This window comes from Phascolarctos cinereus, unplaced genomic scaffold, assembly GCF_003287225.1.
Source record: "Phascolarctos cinereus isolate Bilbo 61053 unplaced genomic scaffold, phaCin_HiC Scaffold_3;HRSCAF=262, whole genome shotgun sequence".
NCBI lineage: Eukaryota > Metazoa > Chordata > Mammalia > Diprotodontia > Phascolarctidae > Phascolarctos > Phascolarctos cinereus.
In genome coordinates, this window is record NW_027555736.1 from 180,690,697 (window position 1) to 180,711,656 (window position 20,960).

The 20,960-nt window shown below is 37.9% G+C and overlaps 1 protein-coding gene across 13 annotated transcripts in view; it reads right to left on the bottom strand.

The window, feature by feature from the left end:
- MEIS2 (Meis homeobox 2) overlaps positions 1-20,960 on the bottom strand; it is a 227,793-nt gene that overhangs the window by 144,653 nt on the left and 62,180 nt on the right. For all 13 annotated transcript variants that reach the window (XM_020991798.2, XM_020991706.2, XM_020992037.2 and 10 more), the window contains one exon: positions 13,621-13,766. In XM_020991798.2, the coding sequence (XP_020847457.1) occupies positions 13,621-13,766 (146 nt within the window). The remainder of the gene's footprint in view (positions 1-13,620; positions 13,767-20,960) is intronic.

Below are 20,960 nucleotides of genomic sequence, written 5' to 3' on the forward strand. Positions count from 1 at the left end.
AACATCGTGTCATTCCCTCGCTCAACAATTTTCTGTGGCTCACTCTCGCCCTCACGATCAAAAATAAAAATAAAATCCTCAGACTGACATTTAAAACCCTTCACAGTCTGGCTCCAGCCAATGTTTCCAGACTTACTTCATATTACCCCCTTTTACGACTTTACATTTCATGAAAATTGGCCTGGTTGCTCTTCCTGGAACTAAGAATTCCATCTGCTGCCTCAGTACCTTTAGGTTTTTTTACATTCTTTTTTTTAAAATAATTTTTTTATTGATAACTTCTGTTTCTTACATCATTACAGTATCCTTGCCCCTTCTTCTACCAGAGAGTCATCCCACATGACAAATAGTAATTTTTAGAGAGGAAAAAATATTAGTACAATGAATCAATACATTGAAAACAAAAGTCTGAAAACCATGGTGGGGGGGAGTAAGGGGTGCTCATATCTCTTCATTCAAGTCCTGCTTGATCTTTATAATTTTGTTGCATGCATTTAAAGAAATTTGGGGGGATATAGTTATTTTTAACGTTTATATTGTTGAAGTTACTGTGTAAATTGTTTTCTTGGCTCTGCTCTCTTCACTCTGCATCAGTTCATACAGATCTTTCCATGTTTCTCTGTATTTGTTACACACATCATTTTGCAGAGCACAGTAATATTCCAATACATTTGCATACCACAGTCTGTTTAGTTATTCCCCAATTGGTGGACATCTACTTTGTTTCTGATCCTTTACTATCACAAGAAACGCTTCTATAAATATTTTGGTATATATATGGGGACTTTCTTCTTGTCAATGGCTTCCTTAGGGAATAAGCTCAGGAATGGTTTTAGACACAAGTAACTCAAGAGCTCTCAGCAGGCATTTTAAATGCTAGAATTGAACTCACAACTTTGCCTTACGTGGGGGGGGGAAGAAAGCCGTTTTTATAATGATTTGTGGCAATTTCACCAAATGACCTACTAATCCAGCGTTCATTATCTTTATTCATAAACGTTTTTCTTAAAAAAAAAGATTACAACACCACCCCAAGGACATGAGAGCTATTCACTGAAGAATATGAATTCGAGAGAAGAAATAAGCCATTTCTTATTGCATTATGATCCATGTAAAGAGATTGTCCCCTTTCAGAATTATAAACTACCAAAACCCGATATACTTGAATTCAAATAGAAGTTAAGGATCCAAAACATCTATGCGGCCATAGGTCACAGATCTAGTCCCCCTTAATTCCTCCTTTACTTTACTGACCAGGAAACGAGGCCCAGAGAAGGGAAATGACTTGATCAAAGTAATACTTGTAATAAGTGCCGGAGACAAGACTCAAACCTAGGCCCTCCAGATTGAGATGCCGCCCTCTTTTTCACAAGGCCTTCTTGCTTCTCAAGATTTTATGTAGTCACTCAACCCATAATTACATATAGATATTTGTGTTTTAATTTTACAATGTAACATCCAAGTTGAGTGAAAACACACATAATCAACAGTAATTAAATTGTGCTTGTATATAGACAAAACACCGAATCTGGAAAAAGCGAGATTTATACTAATAAATGAGGGGTATTCTGGTGAATGTTTAATAACTGGCTTTCTGGGGGGTGGAAATGTACCACACACTTCAGAGTTTGAACATGTACTGTTAACATGTTCTCTATCATTTTCTTAACTCTACACAATCAACAATATAATAAATCAAGCCCTCATTTTTAGCATTTATGATTTCCAAGGTGTAAATAAATACTTATACTGAAAATTTAACAATTAGTTCACTCCAGCGTATGTGAACTAGCCCCAGCACACCCCTGAATGTTGCAAGTAGGTCGGTCAAAGATGCTTAAAAATGATTTTTATCTGAATTGTCCTGATAACTTAGAAATGTTCTTTTATTTAATTTAAATGAGAGGAGAGGAAGGAGAAAAGGTGAAGGTTATGGCAATTGTCCATATTATTACCTAGATCTTCACTGACGAGAATATATTGATTGTTAACACATTCACACACAATCACTAGTCAAATCTAACAAATACTTTTTGTCTACTTGTCTATTTTGCCTAGAGTTAACGTTAATTAAGACTTAAAGTTAAGAATTAATGCTAATTGATATATTTTTTGTTTCTTTTTTTTTGGGGGGGAAAGGAGTCCAGATGTTAAAGTAACATGCCCATGGCTGTACAACCAGTGTCAGAAGTAGGATTTGAAATAAGATCTTACTGACTCTACGGATGGGCCTCTAAGTACTGACTCTCAAGTTATTGTTTATATATGCATAAATAAGTATACACATCCATATATGTACAAATGGATGCCATTATAGTTTGACATGACAAGTTACCATACACTATTAGATAAAACAACCGAAATTAATTCTGGCAGATTTGGGACTGACAGTTCAATATAAGAATAACAAATGCAAAAGCATGAAAATGGTATTACTATTATGTTTTAAGAGGATAATACAGCCTTAAAGGTGTCAATGATTACTTTGGTTATTATAAACAACAGCTGCCAATCAATTTGGATCTGTACATGAAGTAAAAAGGCAAATTCTATTCAACCAAAGTTGATGGTTTCTACTCCTATATCACTATTTTCTAAAAACAGCAATTGGGCTGGATAGCTTTACATTTCATAATCCATTCCAAATTGCAAATGCAGTCTACTGTGTTGAGAAATCTGGACATTTTCATGGAGTCATCTTAATCCTGTGAAGGAATATTACTTAAAAGCCCAACTTGGGGTAGGGTCTGGGCCTGTAAGAAAAAAAAAAAAAGCTTGCCTCAAGATACATATCTCTAGGCAAACCTGAGGGGCAGTTAGTGTTATCAGGAAGCAATTAACTTTGCCACCAAAGTTCCCTACAAAACACACACACACACACACACACACACACACACACACACACACACACACACAAATTGTGGTAATGAAGCAACTATTTTTTTTTCCTTTGGTACATACTAGAAGAACAGCTTAGATAGAAATCCATAACCTGAACCTCAGCTCTACAATCTACATGGATAGTCAAAGACTGAAATGAATACCATTTAATGATAACCCTTCCAGTTTTTAAAAGCAAGATATTCATATTAGCATATGCCTTACTTCTATTTCTTTTAATACACAGGACCTTACATCCATGTCCATGACTCCTCACAATGATTTTTTATTTTTAGGAAGGTATTTTAAGAATTGGTAGCCTAAATTTTAAATTTAAAAAGGCTGTTTTCAGTATTAATTTAATAAATATTTCATTCCCTAGTTTAACTGTTCTGTGGGGTTTTTTTTTAATGTATCAGTGAAGAATCACTTGTGGCATAATTTGGAGTTTTAGATTATAGCTATATAACATCAAAATATCCAGGTTTTTTTGGGGGGAGGGAGGAATCATCTAACCATTTATGTCTACATATTACCAAAAAAATAAACAGCATGAAAAAAATATTTGTCTGATTTTTTGTCTATTGATTTCTGTCGAATTGAGTCAATCATCCATTAAATAGACACTGTCTTAGAATCTTCTCCGTGGAAGACTCAATTCCACATTCCATTACACAGACCTTCAGACCCATATGGACAAGTAAATACAACTGAATCAGGTTGGACTGACTTTCCCATGCAGAACTCCTAATTCCATTTTAAGTACCAAATTGTGACTTGAGTTGAAGATTATGGCATTCTAACATGCAACATATATGTGTGTATGTATAGGTATGTGTATATGTATATGCACTTACATTATATATGTATGTAATATTTCCTTATGAGACACAGAGTTAATTCAGAAGTAATTTTGGTTTTTAAATAGGAGTTTCCAGGATTCAACCCAACATTAAAATTTTGGCCTGTCTCTTTAATTCGAGAAACAGTAAAAACGACAACAGATGGTAGACAGAATTGACTTATGTCCTCTATTCTTTATAGAAGAAGGGGGTGCATAGAAACTTTGATAAAGGCAGAAGCTACAGTATGCAGGTCTCTACTATAATTATCTAATAGTTTTTTGACTGATAGGTTCAGAACATTTAGTTTTTCTTCCTCAGACATGCTTTGTAACCAACCAGCAGTTCTGTAGGTTGCCATGGGTGATGCTAGTGCTGACATCCAGCCCCAGTACAAATAAGCACATGATGGATGAGCCTTTAGTGCTGAACCTTAGCAACCCCCGAGATTACCACTGCTTCCCACCCTAGATCCTTCCCTCCCCAGCCCAAGCAAAAAGCAAAAACCATTATGTAACAGGAAGAACATTCAAGCTTAAAGTTAATTGGAAACATTGTAGAGGAAAAGGAATGCTTAGGACAGCATGTCTAGGGAAAACAAATTATTCTGCATTGTTATTTAATGCATTGTGACATCATTTCCTGAAATTAAACAGAGATGACACCATTTCAGACCATTCTCTATAAGGCTTATTTCAGATAACTCACAGACGTTTTCTTCTAGGAACTAGGAAAACAATACAGAGGACAATACTCGGTGGGGGTGGGGCATCCTAATCGTGTGGATCTTCTCTCCATATTTCTTTCCCTATATGTTTGGTATATGCATTTTCACCCATGCATTTACTGTACTTGATCCCCACTTGTATTCAATACACATTAACATTTCTAAGTATGAGAAAGGACCCAGACTGGTTTAAATTTGGTGCTAGTTTAGCCTATAGCTATTGATATTAAGTAGACTAATCTCTGAATCATAAGACACTAATTTCCAAGTAGTAATAACTGATGCCCCAGAAATACTGATTAGGTTAACCAGTCAGGGCCCTTAAAAACAGGTCTGATGACAGAAATTATCACAATATCTCCATAGATACAATTGTGGAAATGCGCAAGTGAAGAGACTGGAGGACAGACAGGAGACTAGCCAATGTAACCGTCCCTTGGTATCTGTGCATGACAGTGGACTTCTCAGATACTTGAAGGAGGCGCAAGCTCATAGTCATGAAAGCATAGACCTAAATGTTGGTACCTTTCATACTGTTAACCCGGCTTTAAAGCCTGAAGGCACAGATCTGGAGGGAAATCTTATGTTCTGCCTTCATGTTGCATTTCTTGGTGAGAGAGGAGTTTTCTCTGTCACACTGAAGGATAGTTAGAACCACTCAGAATTACTCTATAATTAATTCATCTTCACAAGTTCATTGGGGTTCTTCAGCTTGAGAATGGAACCAAAGTTTTCTGCGGGCCTTCATGTGTCTTGGATCAATATAATTGGTGCCTGAGGCTTCTGATAGTCCCCCCTCTGGTAGTTACTATTAAGTTAACTAGAGCATCTTCCTTTAAGAAAGATGAAATAATCTGTGTCCACATCATACTGACACAACTGCTTAAAAAGCATTGAACATATGTTCAACCAAGTAGGAATGTTGAGAGGTTTTTTTGGGGGGTGGGGGATTCCACATGTTCCATCTCCTTCCCTCCCCCCTTTTTATAGAAACTCCAATCACCAGGCTGATTTCTTTCCATTGAATAGACTGATTGTTTTGGTATTGTGTTGGGTTTGGTGAATGCTGTAGAAATATTTCCCCCATCATGGCCAGGCAATATATTTACTCACAGACTAAATATCATCACCATAGGATATTTTAAAAATATTCCCAATGTCAAATATACACTTGTACAAAACTTGGTAGAACACACATAACATATAGTAGCAGAAAAGAACTCAAATAGAAGAACAGCTATAGATAAGTTTTTCAAGAGAAAACTACCACCACAAGTAGATGAAGATGTGTGTGTGTGTGTGTGTGTGTGTGTGTATGTGTGCATGCCTATTCACATATGTGTGGTGGTAGACTACAGATAGAAAGGGGATGAAATATTTTATATGAACAAAATCAGGATACTTTGCTAAAGGAAAGGACAAATAACTAAACATATGAGACCAGAAAAGAGCCTGCTTCTTTTGTGACCCTATTCATTATATATTTACTACACTATATATTCACCATAGTATATATTCACCACATATAGTAAATGGGGTTACAAAAGTGAATATGTGTATATATGTATTTGCCCATATATTATACACATACAGGTTTCAAGCTCTTCTGTATTCCTGTGTATGTACTTTTCCTAGAGTTACTACTAAGAAAACCTTTAGCAGAAAACTATTGCAAGCAAGTGGTGTCTTTGTGTCTAAATGCTTCCTGTTTTCATTCCATGATCAAATATGTTCTTTGCAGGGCAAATAGGGGAGCACTTGAGAGAGAAGGTAGAGACTCTGAGAGGCTAATTGAGTGTACTAAAGGTTTCTTGGCTTGGAGGACTTTTCTAGGGTCATGAATAAATTGTCAGTTGGTCCCAATTTCTTGCCGTTTCTTTTCTTTAAATATTTTTGAAGTCAAGTAAAAACAATCTTAATGGCAAGTTCATCTTTCAGATCATAACCTCTATGTGCTAGGGAAAAGAACATACTTTATGAGGATTTTCCTAACTTTCTCAACAACTGGATATTTCCAGATTTTTCCAGGGAATAAAATAAAGTGCATGTATTTCCTACATGCACTTTAAATATTCATGATTTCTTTGAAAAGTGAGGGGAAGATTCATCTACCCCCAAAGAGTAGCAATAAAATAGTTTTTGATTTGTTAAAACTCTGACAAACAAAACATTCTTATTGATTAAATAGCTGATTTATTTCCCTGAGGTTACTGAAATATTCAAGAATGGATCATTTAGCAAGATAAGATGTGAAAATATAGAAGTTAGTGAGGAATAGAGAGTAAATGCAATTATTTGTTTACAGAGATCAAGTGCCTCTCTAACAGCCTAACTTGAAATGAGGGAATTCCTAATTCCTTAAGTATAATGACTTCATTTTTCAGAATAACCACTTTATATCTGAATTATTTTCTGATAGAAGGGAACAACAAATAAGTTTATTATCTTCTCCAACTTTGGTAGTACGCAGGAACTTTGTTATTCAAACAGCTTAAGTTGTAGTGCGTGCAATTCCTTCTTCCAGGAAAATCAGAGGTTAGTGATTTTTGTCAGATTGAGACTAAAACCTAACACTTGCTACAGTTGGCCTTTGTAGAGGTGGGATTTTGGGGTTTCTTTTTCTTTTTTCTTTTTGCCTTTTGAGGTATTCAGAATAGGTGACAATGGCTTGCAGTTGAGAACATATGTAGAGAGACCCCTGCGGTTTATGGAAAAAGTTGTTCCATGCTGGTTGGGTGTTTGGAAAAAAAAATACAACCAGAGTTCTTTTATGTTCTCCCAGTTAATGAATGCATGAATGTCAAAATGGGCCAATGGCCCATTCAGGGGGCAAAGTCTTAGCAGTCTCCTTCTTAAGAACACATCCTGAGATGTAAAATACATTTGCTTAACAAATTAAAATAATGAGATAATTCAATTAGTTGCTTTTTTAAAAAAGAAAGAAAAAAGGGTACATCAGGGATTATTGTAATACAAGAACAGGTCATATAGCACAAAAGGGGAATAAACTAGTTTGAAATAATGCTAAAGAGACTAAGAATGAAGAAATATATATTGAAACACTTTTTTAAAAAGTATATGAAGTAATTTATGTATATATATATAATATCTAGAGGTATGTATCAATAATATGTTATATCTCTGTATGGTTGAAGAAACATTGAAGAGTGAAAGATGAAAAGAAGAAAAAATAGTGGACCATCTCTATTTTCAAAAAGCTTCATTATTCCTGTTACTACATTTAATAAATTAACTCTGAATTCAAACCACACTAGTTAGGATCTATATCTCTAAAAGCTACAAGTAAATCTTTCAACATGTAGAAACTCATTAAAGATGGAAAGGTAAAAATTTAGTCCAACTATCCTTCATTAAAGCTAGTCAACTTTGTATTGCTGGAGTGAAGTTGGGGATGAGGAGGGAATAGAATGCCTAAAACAAAAGTTTCAGGGACTTTCTTCTAGAAGTTAAGAGTAGGAGCTGTGTGGGGCAAAAAGGCAGGGGAGGTGTAGCAGAAATAAAGATGAGAAAGTAAATGGGAGAAGGTAATGAAGTCAGAAAGTTATAAAAGAATGCCATAAGGAGAGAAATAAAACATTTGTGGAAGGAAAGAGGAAAAGAGAAAAATGGGGAGATTAAGGAATAATGAGAGGGACAAGTCCTGTATTCTCGAGTACATAATCATAGAATTTTAGAAAATGCCTAACCTAGCTGGTGGAGAGAGTGTTGGGCCTGGAATCAGAAAGACTCATCATCATGAGTTCAAATCTGACCTCAGACACTTACCAGCTGTGTGACCCTGGGCAAGTCACTTAACCCTGTTTGCCTCTGTTTTCTCATCTTTAAAATGAGCTAATGAGCAGGAGAGGGAAATGGCAAACCACTGTAGTATCTTTGCCAAAGACCCTAAATTGGGCTGCAAAGAATCAGACACGACAAAAAAACAACTGAACATCTCATGTCAAATGAGACTCAGAGGGCTTAAACAGTTTATCTAAGGATATAGATGACAGTCAAGCTCCAAACATTAGCTATTCCTTGACCTCCTATTCCTCCATTCTCCTGTAATCATAATTGTATAGACACCATCTTCCATAACCAGAACATATTCTCCCCTCATTTCCACTTGTCCTTCAAGGCTGAGGTCAGATACCATGTCCTCCATGAAATTTTTGCTGAAACCTCTTCAAATTTTCTTAAAGCACTTTGCCCAGATTTTTCCTGTGTCCCCATCATATTATACCCTGAATAATACTTGTTTGAATATATGCCATTTGTTTATAAAGAACCTACTATGCATTATGTATTATGCTAAACATTGGGGAAACAGAAAGGTAAAGGGAAGACCTTGCTTTCAAGGAGCTCACAACCTAATTGGGGAAACAATATGCAAACAACTACATCAAACAAGCTACATACAGGATAAGTAAGAAATAATAAAGAGGGAAGACGCTAGAATTACTAAGGATTGAAAAAGTGGAATTTTAGCTGGGACTTGAAGGACACGGGAGAATCCAGGAGGTGAAGATGAGGAGGGAGAGAATTCCAGGCACAGGGGGAAAGCTAGTGAAAATACCCATAGTTGGGAGTTGGAGGCCACAGTCACTGGGTAACAGCGTAGGTGTGCAGGTGTAAGGTGTAAGAAGAAATAAATGTGTGTAGAGAAGAGGTAGGAAAGGTTATCAAAGGCTTTGAATGCTAAGTAGGATTTTATAACTGATTCTGGAAGTGAAAGGGAGTAACTAGTGGAGGGCGACATGGTCACATGTGTGCTTTAGGAAGATCACTCTGACAGTCCTGTGGAGTAGGGAGAGACGTGTGACAAGCCAGCTAATCAGCAGGTTAGTGAAATGGTCAAGGCATGAGGTGATGAGGGCCTACATCAGGGTGGTAGCTGTTTGAGAGGTCATGTGCAATAAATATCACAAAGGTAAAATTAACAATCCTTGGTAACAAATTGGTTATGGGGGTGAGAATCAGTGAGGAATCCAGAGTGACACCCAAGTTTTGAGCCTGGATTACTGAAAGGATGATGATGCCCTTAGCAGGTCAGACAAATTAGGAAAAAAGGAGGGTGTGTGTGGGGGAACATAGTAAGTTCATTTTTGTCATATTAAATCTGAGATGTCTATAGGTTGTCCAGTTTGAAATGTCATCTAGGCATTAAGTCTGAAGGTCAGCAGACAGGTTAGGACTGGATATGTAGATTTGAGAATCATCAGCATAGAGATAATAATGAATCCTTGGGAGCTAATGAAATCACCAACTGGAATAGTATAATAGAGGAAGAAGAGAAGAGGGTCCAGGAGAGCCCTGTGGGACATCAAAGGTTAGCAAGTATGAACTGCATGAAGATCCAGCAAAGGAGATTGAGAAGGAGTGGTCAGATGGGCAGAGGAAAACCAGGAGAGAGTGGTGTCCTGAAAACCTAGAGGGAAGAAAGTAACAGAGAAGTGTCAAAGGGAGCAGTGAGGTCAAGAAGGATGAGGATTGAGAAAAGTCCATTCGATACTAAATTAGATCACTATTAACTTTGGAGAGAGCAGCTTTGGTTGAATAATGAGGTCAGAAGCCAGACTAGAGAGAGTTAAGAAGAGAGTGAGAAAGAAAGTAGAGACACATATTGTAGATGGCCTTCTTCAGGAATTTAACTAACAAAGGAAGGAGGGATATGGAATAGGAAAGGATGGACCAAATAAAGGGTATTGTTTTTTTTAAGGATGGGAAAGATATTAGAAGAGAAACAGCCAGTAGGCAGGGAGAGGGGGGATGATAGAAGGGACATCTGCTAGAGAGGATGCTGGGAGATAGGGATTCTTATCATTTTTTAAAAACTATCACATCCCTAGTATCTAGCATGGTGGCTTCCATATAGCAAGTGCTTAATAAGCAAATGTTAAATTACCTATTAGCCCCAGTTTATAGTCAGCATGGCACAGTGGCCTGGAGTGCTATATTTGGAGTTAGAAAGACCAGAATCCAAATCTTATTTCTGATGCTTGTTAGCTATGTGACCATGAACAATCCTCAGTTTCCTCATCTGTCAAACAGGAGTCATAATACCTAAATTAGCTACTTCACAGGGCTGCTTTGAGGTAAACCATTTTTCAAACTTTGAAGTGATTTATACATGGCAATCATCATTGTCAACATCCCCCACTCCAAGGGTTGGAATCCTTTGAAAGTCTTCTTGGTATGGAAGAAGTTTCTGAATAAATGCCCAGACACATTTAAACTAGACTATCTTCAGGGCAGGGACTATATCTTATATTTCTTTTCTAAGCACCCTTCTCCCTACCATATAGCACCTGGCACAAACACATAGAAAATGCTTAACAAATGGTTCATAGAGTGACTACAGTTTGATCGTAAGTCCTAGTCCAAAGGCTAGCCACTTAAAACACATACTGTCTGTGGTAGCTCATTGTCACAATCCTAGAAGGAGAAATAATGCAGAACCAAGGCAAGGGCAGGCTGGGATAAGAGAAACTCAACAGACTGGCTCCTTATGTCTTCATATTATGAGACAAGTCTATAGAACATACATATACACAGTATATGTATACATATGTTGTATATGTATACATATACACAGTATATGTATACATATGTTGTATATGTATGCATGCATATATATGTGTATATACAAATATTGCCTTCAGGGCAATTCAGCTACTTCAGCAGATGCTTCTTTGATATAGATGATTTTGATGTGGGGGTACAGGAAAGTATATTGGGAATAAAAGATAAGTGGGGTTCAGGAGATTTCTTTTCTTGTCTCTCTTCTATCACTAACTAGCTAGGTAACTTTGGGCAAGTCATTGCACCTCAATGGGTCTCAGTTTCCTCATTTGCAAATGGCTTGGTGGTGTATTAAGATTTAGAACTGAAAGGGATCTTAGTGACTATCTTAGTCCAACCTCCATGCCTTTGCATGGCCATCACCCTTGGCCGAAAGGCACTCTCTTTTGCCCTTTGCCTCAATTTCCTCAGTTTCTTAGTTTCCTAGTTTCTTTCAATTCTCAGCTCATGTCATGTTCCATATGAGGCCTCTCTTGATCCCCTTCAGTTTCTAGTGCTTTGCCCTTCCCCCCCCTTGTATATATACATGTCTATTGTATGTATATTTTGCATGAACATATGGACAAGTCATCTCCTCCAATAACAGAATGTCAACTCCTTGAGAGCAAGAACTGGGTATTTTTGGCTTTGTGCCCAGCAAAAATGTATGTTCACTGTTTCCTATCCCTTCTAGCTCCAAACTTCTATGATTCCTTGATGGGGATGGGGATGATAAAGGGAGGAAAAGACATGAATATCTCCCTTTGGCAAGAATTTTTTGAAGCCTCTTTACCACTAGCAACAGAGAAAGGTACAATGCGAAATAGCAGATAATACTGATAAGAACAGATCCACTGAAAACACACAAACAGGTGGGTTTGTATTGAAGAAAATACATGGTTTATGATCTATATTTTTCCCCTGCCTATTCTGGTAGTTTCTCTAACCAAATCCACCAGTGGGGGAAGAAAAAAAAAACTGCTCCCCTCACCCTTACTCGACTTCCAAATTAAAAACACATTTTACAGGTTAGTAAATCTCCAGCTGAGGTGATGTAGCAAAGAACAGCTGTGAAGTAATTTTGATAATGATGAGAATAATAAGCACATGGCAAGGTTCAGGGCTTTGCTGTTACAGCTTCAGTGCTCCTGAATAGATAAAAGTGATTAAATACTCCTGATTATCCCTGACCAATATGTAATGGATTTACAGCCCTTTCAATTAGTCAGTATTTGCTTAGGACTCATTATTTTGTCTTTGGTTAAGTAATCAGCCCAGAGACTGCATGTTCTGTCTAATTCCTCTGAGCCAAGCCAGTCCAGGGCCCTGACCTTTGAAATGGCCATAGCTGCAAGGCAAGAATACCTACTGCTCCAGCAGAGACATTGGTTCTTCTAAGCTAATCCTGACACCACAGGCCAGATCAATACACCTTAGTTTGCTACTAATGTCCTTACATCAAAATGGCTGATTTAGGAATGTGGATCTATCACTCTCACTTCCTCACCACCATCCTGCCTGCCCCCTTGCCCTCTGCGGCTTTGGCAGAGCAGCAGATCAGCAGTCACCGCCATGAATCAAAGTGGAACCTTGTCCTGGAACCATGACACTGTAGCTAATGTCATTCAGCATGGCAACACACAAGTTAGATAATCAAAGAAAATTTTCTTCTTTCAATATACTACCCCATCTATTCTCATCATTAGCCCAAATAGGATGGGTAAAAAAACAATCTTATAACAAGAAAAATCAATAAAAAAAAAATTCCACCCATTTCTAGCATTTCCATATGAATGGTAAAATACAAAAGATATGATGACCTCTCTGAAAAAAGTATATTATGATACCCAAATGATGCTGTAATAGTCACCAGTATACCAACATATAAACCAATTGCAAAAAGGCGAATGTTACTAGAAGTATTGCACATATTTTATCCCTTTGCCCCCAAAGTGAAGAAGACTAACTTTTAAGATAGTGGTCTTGAACAGACAATGACCACAACAATGACAAATCTTTAATCTCCACCTTACAGTACATTATGAGAGCAGAGCATTATGAGAACGTACAAGCCTTTTACATGTGTCACACAAACATCTGGCAAGTTTGCAAACTGATTCTGCAATTCAGCACCTGAACTTGTACATTGCTATACACAAATGGCCAGAAGGGCGTTGCTTCCCTTCCAAGACGGAGTGCTTTCCTTGATAGTCCAAAACTCCAACCATGTTTACAGGCTCCAGAACAAGACAATGGTCTTCACAACCTTTCCACTTAGATACATTTTCAGAGGATAAGCACGCATATATTGATGTAGATTATAACCACACACAAAGTCACTGCTTAGGGTCCTATCCTTATAGGATAATCTTGAGCGGCGCTCATTATTGGAACCCCAAAGAGAAACAGCTACCCTCTACAGCGGTGTCCATAGATTGGCATAGCATTTCCATACCCATAGCTTATAAGATTCGACGAAACAGAAAGAAACGCCTTGGGAAAGCATACAAATGAACTAAGCCCTATCACCTTTCTAGGAAAATAAATCTCTAAAAGTAGATATCATTGGACATGGTAAAACCATCGTTTTTGTTCCCCATCTTCACTTACTGTGAGATGCTGGAAGAGCCATGCTCTCATGATATTTGTTGCTACTTTAGGGAAGATGCCCCTTTTCTTCTGACGTTTTTTGTCCTTGTCTGGGTCATCATCATCACCTGTACCAGGTGAAGCTACACTGTTGTCTAAACCATCCCCTAGAAAGAAAGGAAAGGAAATGTATTAAGCAAAAAAAAAAAAAAAAAAGGAAAAAAAAGGAAAAAAGGAAAAAAGAAAAGAAAAAAAGACAAAAGAAAAAAAGAAAAGAAAAAGAAAAAAAGAAACAACAAGGTGTTGCTAATGATGGGCTAAGCTAAACTTGTATCAAATCCATTAAGCTTGTATATACTCTCTCATTAAGTATAATTGCAGATACAAATATGTAAAAAAAAAAAAATTAAGCCAGGCCTCTCCAAATGCTAATTTTGTGTGTCTCACACTTACACATATCATTAATTCAATTATAATTGTGTGCTTGACACAGCGCAGTAGCTCTTTGTCAATTATGGAATCCAATGTGGGAAAACCTGCCATAAGAAAACCCATTCAGTGTAAATGCATCCCCCCCATCCATAGTGAACACATACTGTCGGGTAATCAAGTTAAATGTTCTGTAGTCTATATATTCTAGGCTGTCTGCATAGGTGACAGTAACTGTGTCACTGTTCATTGCACATAACACACTGCCAGCTCAGCCCCTCCCAGAACTGTCACCTCCTAAGCACACGCCTGTGTGAACACGCATACACACTCACACACTTCTGATATGACCCATGCATTTGCATTTGCATGACATGAAAACTTCTCCCACTCTGCATCAGTGATCATTATCATTAAATAAAAAAGATGCACATCAAGGCAGGGCACTCACTTAATCAGAAGTTTCTATCAACATCTCTCTCTTCTATGCTTTTCTCTGGCATTAATTGTGCATTAGCAAAAATCATTTACTTTTAACAGTCATAGTTATTTTTTCTTGCCCTCCAGCAAAAATGCCTTGAAAGCCTGCCTGGAGGGCATCTAAATTATGTATCTGAAAAACTCTTCTGGCAAGGCATTGCAGGACCCCTACTTTCTTAAAATTCATACGAGCACGTCTTCCTGTTTTGGGGAAGGCATCAATCAAGAGCAGCAATATATGCCATATCCCTACATTAATATTTGAACTAATAACTTTTAAAAAAGGAAAGAAACAAGATCCGACTTGTGGCATAATCAAATGCAAAATAAATGAAGAATACTGGGACAGCACTGAGACTTTATAGATGGCTGTGTTTTCCTTGCACATCATTAGCCTGGAGCCACACGAAAGAGGAAAACAGAGAAGTGGAGAGTTTATGCTCCCTGCTGGTGTTTAAGAAGCCGAGGTCCTGGAAGGACATCTGGGAATTGCGCTGAGACGGTGGTTTTTGTAATTTAAGAATAGACATTCATTAGCAGTAAATGCCATAAATCCCATGCTAAGTAAAAACCTTGTCCAAGAAAGCCTAAAACAATAAACTCTGTGCTCACTGTAGCCTGAGCTAGACGCTCCATAGCTTCCTGAGGAATGCCACAGATCCATTGGCTAATTCCTAGAGCTTCTTCCTCGCTCTTCAGTAGGACTAAAGCAGACACATTTGTGCTCCGTGGAGGCCACTGGCTTCCCAACTTTGATTTCTGCTTTGCGGGGCTCCCCCCTGTACCTGTTTCTTTCATTCTCCACCAAAAAACCTCTACCTTCTTTGACCAGAGAAGCACAAAAACCACAGCAAAGAGCTGGCAGATTAATTTTATTGACATTTCCATTTTCACTGCAATGTGATACCCTCCATCACTTGGAAGAGATGACCCTCACTATTTGCAGACTGACAGGCCACTTCATTACAACCACCCTGCCCCAAGGCAAAGCGGCTCTCTTCCATCTGCCCAAACACTAGAGCATGACCCCTAAGTTGCTGTTCTCTTTTTCTTTGCCTTCTGTTAATGATCAGAAAAAAAAGAAAGGAAAAAAAGAAAAAGAAGAAAGAAAGAAAGAAAGAAAGAAAGAAAGAAGAAAGAAAGAAAGAAAGAAAGAAAGAAAGAAAGAAAGAAAGAGGTGGGAAAAAGGATTCAAAGCAAGTAGGAAACAGTCAGACGAACTAATCAAAGTACCAGAAACCAAACGATATAATTCACAACTTTTGAGAACACTGGTTAGAGAGAACCCCCTTCCTCAGTCTCTCTTCCCTACACATTCATGCACACACATGCCCCTTGCTTGCACACACACACACACACACATACACACACACACACACACACACAGCCCCACACACCACATACACACTTTCCCCTATGCCAAGGAACTGCTGCAAGGCAAATTCTCACAAACACTAATGGCTTCTGACTGCTCCTTGGCAACCCTAGCATTTTAACCTGGGTGGATGCGCTCTCCAAAATACAGACACTGGAGCTATCTCATCAGCTGTTCATGTGACACAGATGGAGAGTGGCTATTAGGAGCCAGGCAATGGGCCTTGGGGATCTGAGGTGCTCTACTGTAGCCTGAGGCAATTCTGAAAAGCAGTACCCGGAGATAGCGAAAAAAAAAACCCATACTGAAAGTGCAAGTTTGAAGTCAGTCTGTCTGTCTGTCTTATCATAGATAAAGATATCTTTGTCTCTTTATGTAAAAATAAACATAGGTATGTAAATATACCTTGCATATTATATGTGGGTAGTATATCTTTTCATTTAATGTCTTCTAAATATAAAAACACAGTCTGTAAACAATGCCTGTGTGTATGTGTTTCTCTTTAAGCACATATGGTGTCTATGTATATATTTGAGTAGAAATCATCAGAATATCCTTTAAAACTCGTTTGTCTCTTAGAGATAGATTTTGAGTGATCCTTACTTTAAAAGGCTAATGGCCTACTAGAGTGAACTTCAACTAAAGACTGAGTTTGCCTTTTCCATTCAATCAATGGCCCTAAAAATGAGAGAGAATATTTCCAAAATACCTTCTATCTTGCTTAAAGGCAAAGCAGAGGCTACACCTTCAAACTATTGTATTTCACTGTATTTAGATAGAGAAAGAATGTAGGTGGTTCCTTTGATATTTACATCAAACTGGAGGGGGGAAAAGAGCTACTTCAATTAAGAAAATAGCCCATGTATCTATGTAATGATCAAGTATTTAAGACCATCATGCTGGAATCCATGTCTAATACTGAATGTTAAGAAATAATGGACCCAGACAACTCTTTAAGACTATAATGCAGAACAGTTGCAGAGCTGCATTGGTAGGAGATTCCTCATTGGGAGTTCCTTATACCAATGGAATCCAGACTCCCTCACAATCCCACAATGAAATAATAGCTAGGTTTTAAGAGAATCTGCTGTTAAATTATTCATTATTAGTGATTATTCTGCCCCCTCCCAGTGAAGAGGTATTTTTCTTTCTCAAATGAAAGAAAGACAATACAAATTTCTCCCCTAAGGAACTGTTTAATCTGCAATGCGTTACCCCAAAATGGAATAATTATGTGTCTGCCTGTGTGATCTCCAAGCATGTCCTGATAGACTCAATCATGAAAAAAAAATCTTTGCATGGTCCTGAGGTTGTGAATAGAGGTGTTTCGGGGCCCGGTAGGGATTGGAGAATGGAGTCAGACCTATCACTTGTCTCCCCTACTAACTATACTTCCATTCTGGAGATTCTGAGCACATGGACTTGATTTACTCTGCTGTCAGGAGCACGAGAATCGGAGGAGCTTTTCCTCAGGATGTCTCCACATCTTATTCTACAGATTAAAGTGAGTGGGCAAACTACCAGCATGTGCTGCTCAATGTTTAACAACTGGCTCTCCAAGAAAACAAACGTACACATGACACACTTTTAAGTGAATCTGCATTATCGACATTTTCGCCATTATTTTCTTAAGCCTAGACAATCAACAAACAACAAATCGAGCCCAGATTTGCAACATTTGTCAATTTCTGAGGTATATATTATCACACGGCAAATTTAATAATCAGTTCTGGTGAGCACATCGGTGTTGGCTTCAGCACATCTCTGACTATGTACACACATCCCAGAGTACCATACCTCTTTAAAGATCTAACCAGAGCTGGAGCAAGTATAAGGTCCGTATGTTCCCTAAAAAATGTTTGAGAATTGTACCGCTGGTTTCTATAACTGTCCACCCAAGGCTTTGAGCCTTAATTGTAATGTGTGTGACTTAACTCATCACAAAATAATGGCGTACATTTCATGAAGAATTTGAGCTTTCAGTGGATAAGATGAACCCAACCTCAAACATTAAAATAACATTAAAAAAATGTGAATTTATAGAAAACGTTCTATCCTAGGCGGTTGCCTAACTCGCTCATCTTGGAGTAGGAAAGAACTGGCCTCCAATCCCACCTCTGCGATGCTTTCTAGCCACGTAGCCAGGGCCTCAGTTTTCTCATCTATAAAGCAGGGATAATACCTGTGGTACGTGATCTCACATGGCTGTTGTGAGGTTCAAATGTGCTAATTGTATGTAAAATGACCAGTAAGCCACCAAGTGTTATATGTCTCAGTTATGACCATATTTGCCCTCTTAATCCTGGCTTTGCTAATAGCATTTTCTCAGGTAGTGAGTTACCCATGGACCACTTAGTACCAGCACTGCTCATGAAGAACTGAATTAAGATTCATTTGTCATTCTCTCCTGAAAGTGCCCAAACACCAACCTAAGTGATGTTATCTAGACTTTTTTTTCCCAAGACACTTAAAAGAGGTATTTAGTAGAGGAATACAACATGGGATGGAAAACTACATTCAACATCTATAGATGGATGGCCTCTAAGTAGACTATGACCTTGGGCATCTGATTATACCTCCCCTTCAATGGCATGACTTCTCATTCCGTTTACTCCGAGACTTGAGTATAGTTTGGGAAGGAAAGTTATCGTTTGATTTGACAGCAGAGTAATGGTGGACACAAGGACATACTAAGCAAGGGAAACATTTTAACAGGCAAAGATTTGATTCAATTCAGTTCAATTCAACAAAATTAAACATCTACATGATAAGGCCAGTGCCAAAGTGTAAGCTCCTCCCATTGCTCTCTAAATAAAATAATAGAATACTAGAACTGGAAAGGAATTTGGAAATTATGAATTTCAATGCCTCTTTCATTTTACAGATGTGGAAACTGAGGGAAAGACTTAGTCTGGAATAAAAGGAGACTCATGAATGACATGGGAGCGATCTTCAAATATTTGAAGGGGCAGCTTAGAAAAAAGGGACTGGATATGGTGGCCCCAGGAGGTAGTTACTAAGGAGCAAAATGGGTAGAAGTGGCAAGTGGTAGAGACAAATTAAGGAAAAACTTCCTAATAATTAGAGCTATCATAAAGTGAAGAGCCTAGGGAGGTAGTGGGTTTCCCTTATTGGAGATCTTTGAGCAAATGCTATAAGATAACAACTAGTGTATATGGTTCCTGGTCGAACTGAGTGGCCTCTGATGTTCCTTCCAACTCTGAGAGTCTGTGATTCTTTGAGGTCCGGGGGGAAGCGAATTGTACAATATCACACAACTAGTTGCCTTCCTCAGTCTCCTGGTAGGGTGTTCTTTGTAATATCACCAACTTACACCATTAGTATCATCAATTTAGAATTGTACTACATGTCACTTCATAGTTTTTAAATCATTTCCATAGACATTATCTCATTTGATCTCAACTCTCAGGGGCTGATAAAGTCCCAGGGGTGACCACTTTGGCATATAAGCAGCTAACACATAGCAATTGTTTGGGGGCAATCCCAGGGATTTTGTTAGATCTGACTTATGCAGCTGGCCTAAAGTACTCTCATACCAACTGAGTGAATTTCTACCTGAAATTCTATGCCCTGAGACCTCAGACTAATTTCAAAAAGTACGAATTATGCCAAAAATGCTTGGAACCTAGGATAACCTGGACCCAAATTTATCCCTTATCCTGTTCAACTGGCTTGGCCAAGATCAGACTGATCTTCAGAGAATAAACAGACAACCAATATTTACTATGCATTCAACATATACATAAAATGAGTTAAAATGACACATTTCCTGCTCATGAAGACAATTCTTTTGTAATAATTATTCTCTTAGGTATATTACTTTATTGGCCACCTGAATAAGCTAATTCCTCTTTAGGACAAAGAACAAATATACGACTATTCATGAATTTTACATTTTAGCCCAGTTGGATCTCTCAGTTGTTCTCCAATTTCATTCTGTCCTTTCACCTCTCAAACTCAATTACTTGTCAAGTTCTTTTTTGCTTCAATATCCCTTAATTGTTTATTCATTTAACAAACATTTATTTAATCCTTTCTATGTGTGCAGAGTAGGCATTTAATAAATGCTTGTTGACTTGAAAGGTAGTGTGGTATAGCAGATGTAGAACCTGACTTAAAGCTAGGAAGACCTGTGTTCAAATTCTGCCTCTAACACTTACTGGCTTTCTGACTCTGAGCAACTCACATATAACCTCTTAGTAGACCCAGGCAATCCACCAAGAATATCAGTTGTGGAGAAAGTGACTATGTGCATTGCTAGAGGAAGTCTCCACATGTGGGACTTCCCTAGACTAACAAAATCACACATCCCATCCCTATCTCTACCTTTATTAAATCAAATGACATGGAGTCTTGTCCTTCTGAAATATTTCCCTTTCTCTGAATTCTAGCATAGGTAACACCTCCTATATAAATCCATCACCCTTCTCCAACTGTTTCCTTCTAGACACAAGCTTAATCTTTTTGAATCTCTCATAACATTTTGGTTGGATGTCTCCAGTGAAGTTATAGTATATTAATATTTATTATTCTTAATCTGTCTACATGTCTTACCTCCTCTGCCAGATTATAAGCTTCTTAAGGGCAGGGACCACAACCTGTTTATTTTCACACCCCCAACACCTAGCTCCACATCTTCCCCAATGAATGGTTAGTGGAATAGAATACACTTGTTTATTCTCTATATAGAGATATATTTATATATAAATAATTTTGTAGTAGGTTTAAAGATAGTTTCTAGTCCTCGTCTTCCTCACCATAGTTTTTCACTAGCTTCAAAGAACAGCATTTATGGATTGCAGAACTGAATTTGTAGATATGTAACCATAATATATGTGTGTGGTATATATGTATGTATGTATTTTCTGTACCAGTCATCTGGTTTAACATACAGACAATTCCATCTCACGACCAGTTAGTGAAGAAAGAGAAAAGCAAGCAACCATGTTCCAGTCATTACCTCCTTGACTATGTGCCTCTCAGATGCCTCAGAGGTAAATGTGGATTCCTGATTGGCCCTCAATCCCTATTTTACTCCACCAAAGCCTATAGTGGG